The 12,649-nt window shown below is 39.4% G+C and overlaps 1 protein-coding gene across 2 annotated transcripts in view; it reads left to right on the plus strand.

Moving 5' to 3' along the window:
• Window positions 1-9,799, plus strand: part of tlk1b (tousled-like kinase 1b) — a 29,039-nt gene extending 19,240 nt beyond the window's left edge. For both annotated transcript variants that reach the window (XM_082136131.1, XM_082136132.1), the window contains 11 exons: window positions 152-337; window positions 659-725; window positions 1,344-1,441; window positions 1,919-2,000; window positions 2,983-3,074; window positions 3,151-3,240; window positions 3,334-3,503; window positions 5,308-5,443; window positions 6,969-7,080; window positions 7,169-7,276; window positions 7,985-9,799. In XM_082136131.1, the coding sequence (XP_081992257.1) occupies window positions 152-337; window positions 659-725; window positions 1,344-1,441; window positions 1,919-2,000; window positions 2,983-3,074; window positions 3,151-3,240; window positions 3,334-3,503; window positions 5,308-5,443; window positions 6,969-7,080; window positions 7,169-7,276; window positions 7,985-8,149 (1,306 nt within the window). In that variant the 3' untranslated portion in view covers window positions 8,150-9,799. The remainder of the gene's footprint in view (window positions 1-151; window positions 338-658; window positions 726-1,343; window positions 1,442-1,918; window positions 2,001-2,982; window positions 3,075-3,150; window positions 3,241-3,333; window positions 3,504-5,307; window positions 5,444-6,968; window positions 7,081-7,168; window positions 7,277-7,984) is intronic.
• The last annotated feature ends 2,850 nt before the right edge of the window (window positions 9,800-12,649 follow it).

Raw genomic sequence — 12,649 nt, forward strand, 5'->3', positions numbered from 1 at the left:
AACATTGATGTTAATGCATTGTACATTTAGTTTGGATTAAAGTATCTGCCATTGTAAATAATAAAATAGGGCGAGTCTTTTCTGTCCTGCATTTGCCTGTTATTATTTTTTTTATTTGGGTTTTAATATTTTTCTATTTCTGTTTTAATAGGCAGCAAGAGTGGATAAACCAGCAGAGAGAAGAGATTGAGAGGCAGCGGAAACTTCTAGCAAAGCGCAAACCTCCCAGCACCCCCTCCTCCCAGAGCCCGACCCCCAATGAGTCCAAACAGAGAAAGACCAAAGCCGTCAATGGAGCTGACAATGACCCCTTCCTCAAACCCAGCCTGCCTACGCTGTGAGATATTAACACACACACACACACACACACACACACACACACACACACACACACACACACACACACACACACACACACACACACACACACACACACACATACTCGTTTCTTGCCTTCGAAATGCAGACTTCCCATTGACTTCTAATGTTATTAAAATGAGATAATTAGGACACAATTCATCATTTTTAAGATCATTATACAAGCATGGATGATTTATAGAAGCAGAAAAGGCTGATAAGGGAAAAAAGTCAAATGTTTTCTGCAATATTGCCTTCAAAATGGTTCTATTATTGAAATGCTTCTGTATTGAATGTGCAGATTGACTGTGGCAGAGTATCATGAGCAAGAAGAAATTTTCAAACTGAGACTGGGTCATCTCAAAAAGGTTAGTCTCTCTATATAAACAATACACACACACACACACACACACACACACACACACACACACACACACACACACACACACACACACACACACACACACACACACACACACACACACACACACACACACACACACACACACACACACAGTCATGAGCATCAGAGTAATATGGTTAAAAAGCAGTGAGGTGCTTCATGCAAAAGCAGTCTTGCAGAAATGATGTTTTAAGCTTTCTTTTTGTCCTTTCACTGGAATCTGTCATTCATACTTGAGTATGTTAGTATGTGCTCAAGTCTGTGTGTGTGTGTGTGTGTGTGTGTGGTCCAGGTAAATCCTACGGAATGGTGACACAATGTCCCCACAAAGATGGCAATATCCGAAATCCTTGTCCTTGTGGGGACATTTTTTGGTCCCCATGAGAGAAAACAGCTTATAAATCATACAGAATTATGTTTTTTTTTTAAATGTTCAAATGTAGAAAGTTTTGTGTGATGGGTAGGTTTAGGGGTATGGTTAGTGTAAGGGGAGAGAATATACAGTCTGTACAGTATAAAAATCATTGTGTCTATGGAAAGTTCTCTTAACGCATGAAAACCCAACGTGTGTGTGTGTGTTCAGGAGGAGGCAGAGATTCAGGCGGAGCTGGAACGGTTGGAGCGCGTGAGGAATCTGCACATTCGAGAACTTAAAAGAATCAACAATGAGGACAGTTCTCAGTATGTCCCGCCCATTACATATAATTATTTCAATGAAATCTTAAGTATTGTTTTTGGAGATTTGAAATATGGGGATGGAAAGAGCAGAGAAACACAGCAGATAAAATGCTCTGCCTACATGCATGTAAATGAAGCGCTGCATCAGAGACACACTGAGCCGCTGTCGGTTATTGCATGTGTTTTTTCTATCGGCTGTACACAAGAACAACTTTGAGAGTGTGCTACTCTGTGCTGAATTAAAAAGTCTGGGTCAGCATTTTCATGTGCATTTTAAAGACAGATTGCAGACATGATTATAACTTAAAAAACTGAAATTGTAAAACATACCCTTTTTTTTATTTTTTATTTTTCTATTGCCATTTTAGTTTTCTTTGCAACAATTGCTGTTTGCTCCATAACGTGCTTCTGAAAAGAAATAATAACACTCTTAATCTCAGAATATCTTTTAAGTTGTGAATATGCCTGGTGTGTTTGTAGGTTTAAAGACCATCCAACCCTTAATGAAAGGTATCTTCTGTTACACTTGCTGGGAAGAGGAGGTTTCAGTGAAGTTTATAAGGTAGTTCGTTTTTTATTATTAGATGCACGCACTCACTTTCATACAGTTTGTATTCTCTCCTGTTCAACACAGAAATATATTACTGTTCAAAAGTTTGGGGTTTGTAGGTGTTTTGTTTTTTTTATTTAAAGAAATTAATGCTTTTATTCAGCAAGGACACATTAAATTGATTGAATGGCAGATTTCTGTTTCAAATAAATGCTGTTCTATTGAACTTTCTGTTCATCAAAGAATCAAGAAAACATGTTTTCATGGTTTCCACAAAAATTTGGAGCAGCAAAACTGTTTTCAACATTGATAATAATCAGAAATGAGCAGCAAATCATCATATTAGAATGATTTCTGAAGGATCATGTGACACTGAATACAGTAATGATGCTGAAAATTCAGCTTTGATCACAGGAATTACATTTTACTATATATTCACATGGAAAACAGTTATTTAAAACTGAAATAATATTACACATAATTACTTTATTTAAAAAAAATAAATATAAAGTCAACAACAAACCATTTTCACAACCCATTTTACTTCTGTGATCTGACAATATTTCGTTGAGAAATATGTAGAACAGGACTTGATTTTATCAAATATCATTAGATCATGGAACTGTTACATAGCATTTTTTATAGCATTTTGTTAAAAAAATGCAGATATTTATATTTAGCATTTATATTGTGAATTATTCTCAGTTATACCAGAAATGTATATATTTGTAAAGAGAAAAACTGATAAGCCTGAACCATTGTAAACTACACGCAGCTTTGCATTGCTTAATGCAAACGGCAAATGCAATATCATAAAAGACACCAATTTTCAATTTTCATGGTAATATAAAACATATGGTTACAGCTGTGGCATGAAACACCCAATCATTAGAAAATGTTCACAGACAGCATGGAATTATTAACCTTACTTTATATGTGTTGTGAAAAATTGGGTCTTATTGCCTAATGAACCGTTTTCTGTTGTTGTGTGAAGGCATTTGACCTGTTTGAGCAACGATATGCTGCTGTGAAGATCCACCAGCTCAACAAGAACTGGAGAGAAGAGAAGAAAGAGAACTACCACAAGTATGTCACCCACCTTTTTTTTTTCCGTTCTCTCCCTCCCAAGTTTTTCACGCTCATTTGTTTGCGTCCACTCCAGACATGCCTGTAGAGAATACAGAATCCACAAGCAACTGGACCATCCCAGAATAGTCAAACTTTACGACTACTTTTCTCTGGACACTGACACGTAAGCATTTTCCATATTAGTCTTGTTTGTGCATTTTACTTGCTCTAGTTTTTGCAACTATACAAATGTCGACTCGATGTGTTTCTGTTGTAGATTCTGCACTGTTCTCGAGTTCTGCGAGGGGAACGATCTTGATTTCTATCTGAAGCAACACAAGCTGATGTCTGAGAAAGAGGCTCGCTCCATCGTCATGCAGATAGTCAACGCCCTCCGATACCTCAATGAGATCAAACCGCCCATCATCCACTACGACCTGAAACCGGGTGAATGCAACACGCACAATTTACCTTTGTGTGGTGCGGGATGAAAGATACTGGGGGTGTGTTCACACTTGGCATGTTTGGTTGGATTAAAACGAACCCTGGTGCGATTGCTCTGTTAGTGCGGTTCATTTGAATAAGTGTGAACGCTGCCATCTGAACCAAACAAGTGGACCGAGGCGCTGAAAAGAAGGGTTTCAGAACGCAACACAGAGACCAAAGACATGTAAACGAACCAAAAACAGAACATGATATCATAAGATGTGACCCTAAAAAGGACAGAATGCTCAAACATACCTGTTTTTTCTCATCATAGTCGTGATGTTGCTCATCACAGTTCAGTACAGGCATCAGAGCCACGTCTCCTCGCTGCAGATCTTGGTTTGTGTGACGGAGGGATTTCTGACGCTGTTTTGACTCCTTTACACATTTTATAAGCTCTTCACGAGTTCTCAGCTGGTCAAAATACCATCATATGTAGCTTCGCACATACAGCGAGTGCATTTATCCCAGCACTCAGCATTTTTTTGGATGTTCGGTAAGTTCTGTCATGAAATATATATGTACCAAGCCAACCAATCAGGTTGTGAACATATCCCTATGCCTTTAGGTTCGGTGTTAAAGTTTTTTGGTCCGGTTCAAACGAGCAAGTGTGAACACACCCTAGTATGTGTACGGGAAGCGGGAGAAAGAAACGACAAATTATAATTATCTAATAATAACAGCATGCACAAGTCTGTCACTGGAGATCTGAAGCATCATTTGTGTCTGGAAAGTGGCCTTTAGACACCAGAACAAGACAGAATCCAACCGGACCGGGACTGCGTAGACCTCTTCCTACGGGCTTTTGCGGGCGGGAACGGGACAAAACGGGAGTGGGATCAAATCTTAACATATTTTTGACAGGAGCGGGATTGAAAAATCCTTCCGGCACAGAGCTCTACTACAGAACATGGCTGTGTCCGAAAGCTAAAAGACGCTGCTTCAATAGGCAGCATACGGTGCTACGAAGACAAGAAGGCACGTCCGAATCCAATAATCGTGTCAAATCCTGTCTGAGATCCCTTCATCTGATCGATGAAGGCATTTTTGAAGGCATCATAGATGCATCCTTCCCTGCCTTTAACATCCCACAATCCTGTGCGTTCCATTCCATGGCCCTTGAGCTAAAAAAAATAAAGATGGCGCATGAAAGTTGCAGTTGATGGTCAGTTTGTGTGTAAATGTACATTTTTGACCATCTTTTTCCACTCCATTTCTAGTAAGAAATTACTATTTTAGTAATTCAATATTCGCTTAGTTATCACCAAAGCTCTCTCTGTTGTGTTGTAGATCATTAAAGCGTTACGCCGCCTCAGAAGTCTGTCTGAAATCAGTCTCGTGAGGAACCTTCGTGCGCAAACGCTGCCTGGCAGGTTATCGCCTGATAGGACAGCGAGGCGACAAGTCCCTAAGCTTTCGGACACAGCCCATGATCTCTTTCATTCACACACGTGAACTCTTCTCAGAGACTAGCGCAGGTCTTGTAGCTCATGGTGTGAATGGTGAATTGCTGCAAAAAATGCTCCTTTTAAGGATGGTCTACATTTTATGCATTTGGCAGACGCTTTTATCCAAAGCGACTTGCATTGCATTTCAAGGTACACATATACATTCTTATCAGTTCTTGCTTTCCCTTGGGAATCGAACCCATGACCTTGGCGTTGCAGGCGCCATCACTCTACTGTTCGAGCTACAGGAAAGGTGTTGATTGTTATTTGTCATGTAGGCTGTATAGGAAGTATGTTTTTTTGTTTTGGTTGCTCAGGAAATATCCTGTTGGTGGATGGGACAGCGTGTGGGGAGATTAAGATCACAGACTTCGGCCTGTCTAAAATCATGGATGACGACAGCTACGGAGTGGACGGGATGGACTTGACGTCACAGGGAGCCGGAACCTACTGGTCAGTGTCCAGCTAAAAACACAGTGCTTTCTAGTGCATATTACTTCTGTGTTCCTCCAAGAACTCAATCCCATGTCATTCCAAACATATTTTGTTTTGTGGAACAGAAAATGTAGGAATCAGCTCTAAAGCTCCTAAATGGACGAAATAGCTGCATAAATTTGTGAGGAACAGAACAGCTGTTTTCCACTGAAAATGGTTCCCTCTGTCATAGCTCTCATATCAGATATGATGGCAGGGATCAGGCTGAATGACAGTCACGTCATGCATCAAACATGCATCTGTTTTTACATTTACATTTATGCATTTGGCAGATGCTTCTATCCAAGGCAGCTTACATTTGATTTAAGTTGCACATTTTTATCTGGTCATGCATTTTTCCTGGGAATTTTCATATGACATCAGAAGAATTATATGGACCACCTTTATATATATATATAACATTTTAGAGTGAAACTTAAGATTTTTAAATTTCTCTTTTTGGTTTTTAGAAAAAACATTCAAATGTATGCATCAAATATGATTCATCAGGCTTATGAGGAATGTTCATTTGTTCTTGTCAATCATCATTGTATTGCATTATACATTTTGCTCCCCAGAGTTAAAACTGCAGAGCTTTGATCATAAAACCAAGCATAGAGTGACAGCTGATATTTAGGCCCTGTTTACTCCTGGTTTTAAGATGCGTTTTGGTTGATCGGATCACAAGTAGACGAGGGAGACACAGTCCCGTTTACACCTGGTGTTTTAATCCGTCTCTTTTACAGTCCACTTTCAACCACTTCTGTCCTGATTTCTTTAAGTAGAGGGTCTATGGGTGGGTAAATGTATGGGTTTTTTCAGATCTTTCAGTCTAATGGATGAAATAAACTTGGGCAATTTACATATGAACGTGACCGGAGACGATGGAAACACAGGCGGAGAGCAGCATAAATACGTTTCGTCTTCAAACCAAACTTGGTTCTTCAGGCGATAAAGTTAAATCCCGTCTGACTAGAGCTCTTCCCAAAATGTTTACGCATTAGTCCAGTAGACGGAGAGTAGACGGTGTTTTGTGGCTGTTTGAACACATTCGACCACATGAGCGTTTACTAAAAGCAAGTGGTCAAAAGTTTAATGTCGTCTACTTGTGATCTGATCGACCAAAACGCATCTTAATAACAGGTGTAAACGGGGCCTTGTATGCATTTTATGCAAGTAGTCTGTTATACTTTTACAAATATCTCATTGATTTACATTACAAGCTACCAGAATTTAATCTTACTTTTTGGCCATGTTATATAAATATCAGCATCTGCAGCAAAAAGTATATTTTTGCTCCGTTTGAGTTCCCCTGTTTTTAACTCCACTATTATGAGCTCCATATTCTCACTATGTGAACCATAAAAGTTTTGATGTATCAAATATATAAAACATGCATTTTATTGTCTTAGTTCAATAAACCGTTCCATTAAAAAAAGTAAATATTTTAAATGTATAACAAAACCAAATGTTCTATTTATTTATTTATTTATTTATTTTGTAGGTATTTGCCACCAGAGTGTTTTGTTGTTGGTAAAGAGCCTCCAAAGATCTCTAATAAAGTAGATGTGTGGTCTGTGGGCGTCATCTTCTTCCAGTGCCTGTATGGACGAAAGGTCAGTCTCAGTGTTTAGAAACTGCACGGCTATTGATCTAAACCGCATTTTAGGATGAATCTGCATTGAATCTTTTGTCTTTCTGTAGCCGTTTGGCCATAATCAGTCCCAGCAAGACATCCTTCAAGAGAACACCATCCTGAAAGCCACTGAGGTGCAGTTTCCTGCCAAACCCGTGGCTAGCAACGAGGCTAAGGTCAGTATTGCGCGTTTGTATGTTAACGCATTAGGGCTGCACAATTAATCGCAATGAAACCGCACGTGATTTGGCAAAGGCTGAGATTATTTAATGCGCAGCTTGTCAGTGAAGTACGGCTGATCGGTAGTAAATGCTGCTCCATCTGAACACCAGAGGGCGTCACACACACACACACGCACACGCTAAATATGCCCCACAGCAGAAGTACAATAACACATCATTCCAGGACATCCCTATCGGGCATCATCGCTGAATAAACAGAAGATTGAAACACTTTGATTGATTAAACATGACTAAGAAGCACATCATCTCACAGGAGGATGAGCTCAACTGTCATTATGAAGTGAGTTTGGAGTAAAAGCATGTTAGTAAATGTTGTCTTTTGTTGGAAAAGAGGTTTTTGAAAAAATGTGTTGCTTTTTCAAATCCAATCCAATCCAACTTTATTTGTAAAGCACATTTAAAACAACAGGTTGACCAAAGTGCTGGACATTGACATGATTTCGGACAAAAAAGCACGTTATAAGTGACTCAAACTCGCAGTGCTTTCAGATGGAGCAGCGTTTACAGAGCCGTACGTCACTGACAAGCTGCACATAACAAATAATCACAGCCAAATCGGTTTAAGAACGATTACATGTAAATTACGATTAATCTCGCAGTCCTGTGGGAACGACTGTCTGAGTTGTTTCTTGTCCTCCGCAGGCGTTTATCCGCCGCTGTCTGGCTTACAGAAAGGAGGACCGTTTTGACGTCCACCAACTGGGCAGTGACTCGTACCTCCTTCCTCACATGAGACGGTCCAATTCGTCGGGGAACTTGCAGGCCACGCCCGCTAGCCCTGCCTCTTCAGGAATAATCTCCTACTGATCTCATTGGCTGATCGATCGTGATTGATGGTTCTGATGGTGATTTCCCTCCCTTCAACACCTCGGGGTGGACAGGAAGGGGGAGGAGCTATGTATCAGCTGACAGGCTGTAGGACACACCCACAACGGCCACAGTGACTGCCATTGATATTGGGGCAGGAATGACTGACGTCATTTCCTGTGTGGATCCAGATGTCAGTCAGAGCTAGAACCATTTGAAAATGGATATTTGTTTGTTTTTTTACCCGAGGCATTTTGTGGAGTAGATTTGGGAGGGTTGCGCTAACGTGTTAGCTTCTTGTTGATATCCTCCCTGAGCTACGCCTCAGTAAAGGGGTGTTTTGTTTTGTGTAAGTGTGAAATTTAGAGGCAATTAATTGTAGTGTGATTGGAAATAGACGAACGAGTGTTTTAATGTGGCACAAAGGTGTCCGTAAGAATTTGTGTGTGTGTGTGTGCACCTGAGAATGGATGTTTTACGCCACAGCGTTATATGTTGGCTGTTCATAACATACATGTGTGTTGGCCACAGATTGCAAGGTGTGTGTGTTTGTGTGTTACAAAATACTGTCTGTTTCACTTCAAAGCAACATGTATGAACATTGTCAGCTTATGTTTAAATGGGCGCAATATTTAAAAAATGTGGATGAATGAATCTATACAAATAATGTCCAGGTCGTGTTTCACCCCAAAAACAAGCGTGAAAAATTAATTTTAATATTACATTAAAGAAATGAAGGCTGTTTCAGGACCATTACAGATTTTGACACAGATTTACATATATTGTGACACTGTTTTGATTGAGTTTTACTGTTATAAAGAACTTTTTAACAGTAAAACTCATCAAAATAGTGTCACAATCTGTCTTTTCCATACATTTAATTGCCATATATTGTCAAAATTGTGATTCATTTTAAGTCGCATAATTATTTATTTGGATTTTGGGGTGTAAAATGACCTGCACGTGTTCTATAGATCAGTTTGATGAGACCAGTTTCACCTGGGCGTCCTGCATGTAGGAGGAGACGCCGTAAAGAGAGTCGTCTCAGTAGACCTCTCGAACCACGCCTGCGTATTTAATGAATCCAACCCTGAGCAGGTTTTCATATTTTCTCCGTTTGTTTGTAGATTTTGTTGTCTGATGCAGCATCACCTCGCTGCTACCTGATGTTGCTTTTAGTTCTATGATTTACTCAGAATCCGACCAAATATAAATTTGATTTACCCGGAAACAGCATGAAAAACAAACTCCATTGTGGTTGTGAATGAGGTGTGCTGTGAGTCTGAGGGTCTGAGCGTACGAGTGTGTGTTTGAGCAGACGGAAGGTGGGCCGGACCCCACCCTTGATCGTTTAACCCCTTTATGCCCAGACCCAGTGCTGTCATGTTGCTTAGCAACCCTCGCTGATCCCGGAGCCTGAGTCAGGTCAGCATCTCCGAATGACGTGGACCGGACCGCGATCAAACTTGTCAAAGCTTCCAGAGTCTGTTTTCAGGGGAAGAATCTCAGCTTTTGTTGTTTCCTCTCTCTCTAAATACTCTTTCAAACCCCAGAAGCAGTTTTCAGCTCAACATATTGGTGATCTGTCTCTAAAGTGCTGCTGCGATTGTAGAGAATGTAGCCAAAAGAGAAATAAACATTTTGAAAATATTTGGATGCATGTGCTTTCTTTCCTTTGGTGTTTGTGGTGACATGTTTTTGTTGTGGACATTTTCGTGTGATATCAGATCTCCTGTTGTTAATGCCGGCTCTGATGGCTTTCAGGGCTCCTGCTGGACAGAACCAAAAGTTGGACCACATTTCACAGCCATGTTGAGTGATCAGTCCACAACTGACCAGTGAATTTACCAGCTGTTTATAATTACTGACAATTAAACAAATGTATAGCATGGAAAAACACTTAGAATGAAATATGTGTAGGAAAAAAATTCACTAAAGAAATGTCCATGACTTGATTTAATTGCATTAATGTATGTGTATACACTCACCTAAAGGATTATTAGGAACACCATACTAATATTTTGTTAGAAAATATTCGCCTTCAGAACTGCCTTAATTCTACGTGGCATTGATTCAACAAGGTGCTGAAAGCATTCTTTAGAAATGTTGGCCCATATTGATAGGATAGCATCTTGCAGTTGATGGAGATTTGTGGGATGCACATCCAGGGCATGAAGCTCCCGTTCCACCACATCCCAAAGATGCTCTATTGGGTTGAGATCTGGTGACTGTGGGGGCCATTTTAGTACAGTGAACTCATTGTCATGTTCAAGAAACCAATTTGAAATGATTCGAGCTTTGTGACATGGTGCATTATCCTGCTGGAAGTAGCCATCAGAGGATGGGTACATGGTGGTCATAAAGGGATGAACATGGTCAGAAACAATGCTCAGGTAGGCCGTGGCATTTAAACGATGCCCAATTGGCACTAAGGGGCCTAAAGTGTGCCAAGAAAACATCCCCCACACACCATTACACCACCACCACCAGCCTGCACAGTGGTAACCAGGCATGATGGATCCATGTTCTCATTCTGTTTACGCCAAATTCTGACTCTACCATCTGAATGTCTCAACAGAAATCGAGACTCATCAGACTAGGCAACATTTTTCCAGTCTTCAACTGTCCAATTTTGGTGAGCTCATGCAAATTGTAGCCTCTTTTTCCTATTTGTAGTGGAGATGAGTGGTACCCGGTGGGGTCTTCTGCTGTTGTAGCCCATCCGCCTCAAGGTTGTGTGTGTTGTGGCTTCACAAATGCTTTGCTGCATACCTCGGTTGTAACGAGTGGTTATTTCAGTCAAAGTTGCTCTTCTATCAGCTTGAATCAGTCTGCCCATTCTCCTCTGACCTCTAGCATCAACAAGGCATTTTCGCCCACAGGACTGCCGCATACTGGATGTTTTTCCCTTTTCACACCATTCTTTGTAAACCCTAGAAATGGTTGTGCATGAAAATCCCAGTAACTGAGCAGATTGTGAAATACTCAGACCGGCCCGTCTGGCACCAACAACCATGCCACGCTCAAAATTGCTTAAATCACCTTTCTTTCCCATTCTGACATTCAGTTTGGAGTTCAGGAGATTGTCTTGACCAGGACCACACCCCTAAATGCATTGAAGCAACTGCCATGTGATTGGTTGATTAGATAATTGCATTAATGAGAAATTGAACAGGTGTTCCTAATAATCCTTTAGGTGAGTGTATGTACGTATGTGTACACATACAGTATCGATCAAAAGTTTGGAAACATTACTATTTTTAATGTTTTTGAAAGAAGTCTCTTTTCACCAAGTCTGCATTTATTTGATCAAAAATACAGTAAAAACAGTAATATTGTAAAATATTATTATAATATAAAATAATGGATTTCTATTTGAATATACTTTAAAATATAATTTATTTTGGTGATGCAAAGCTGAATTTTCATTCTCAAAGTTTCATTTTCAAAGCATCAGTCCATTACTCCAGTCTTCAGTGTCACATGATCCTTCAGAAATCATTCTAATATACACTACTGGTCAAAAGTTTTAGATCGGTAAGATTTTTTATGTTTTTAAAAGAAGTCTCTTCTGCTCACCAAGGCTGCATTTATTAAAAAAAAATTTTTTTAAAAACAGTAATATTGTGAAATATTATTACAATTTAAAATGACTGTTTTCTATTTTAATATATTGTAACATGTAATTTATTCCTGTGATCAAAGCTGAATTTTCAGCATCATTACTCCAGTCTTCATTGTCACATGATCCTTCAGGAATCATTCTAATATTCTGATTTTATGCTCAAAAAACATTAATTATTATTTAAATGTTGAAAACAGTTGTGTAATTTTTTCTCCCCAAAATTCTTTGATGAATAGAAAGTTCGAAAGAACAGCATTTATTTAAAATAGAATATTTTCTAACATTCATTTCATTTTCATTTCATTTATTTGTTTATTTTACAGGGACAGTGCTCATTGATTAACAGTAAAATAACTGTAAATGAGCCAGAGTTAGCTCAACAGGCTAATTTTCATCTGTTGTCCCTGGCCAGTTATTATAAAGGCAACCTAAAATCAGCATAATAAAAAAACATAAAATGACTTTTTACAGTCCACAAGTAATAACAACATAGAAAAGTAATAATAAAAAAACAGATACAACACACCACAATAAATAACAAGCAACGTCAGCACACAATATAGGCTAAAACATAATGAGAGATTTCAAAGTCTGACACAAGACAATCTGCTAACAAGCAACAATTCTCAGTAGACAGTCAGTAGTCTAATGTGCACATATCTGATGATCAATTAGCCAGTTCTTAAGCTGACCAGTAAAAGAACGATAAGTGTCTGTTTCTCTTATCATCCTTGGCAATAGATTCCACTGTTTAGTTGCTGTTACAGAGAACGCTGACTGACTAAAGGCACTTTTTCGAGTGGGAATGATACAGTCCCCTCTTGTGATACCTCTGGTGACATGAGTGCCTGCTCTCTGCATAACAAATCTCTTCA

This window comes from Leuciscus leuciscus (assembly GCF_965113295.1).
Source record: "Leuciscus leuciscus genome assembly, chromosome: 14".
In the NCBI taxonomy this organism is placed as follows: Eukaryota; Metazoa; Chordata; class Actinopteri; order Cypriniformes; family Leuciscidae; genus Leuciscus; species Leuciscus leuciscus.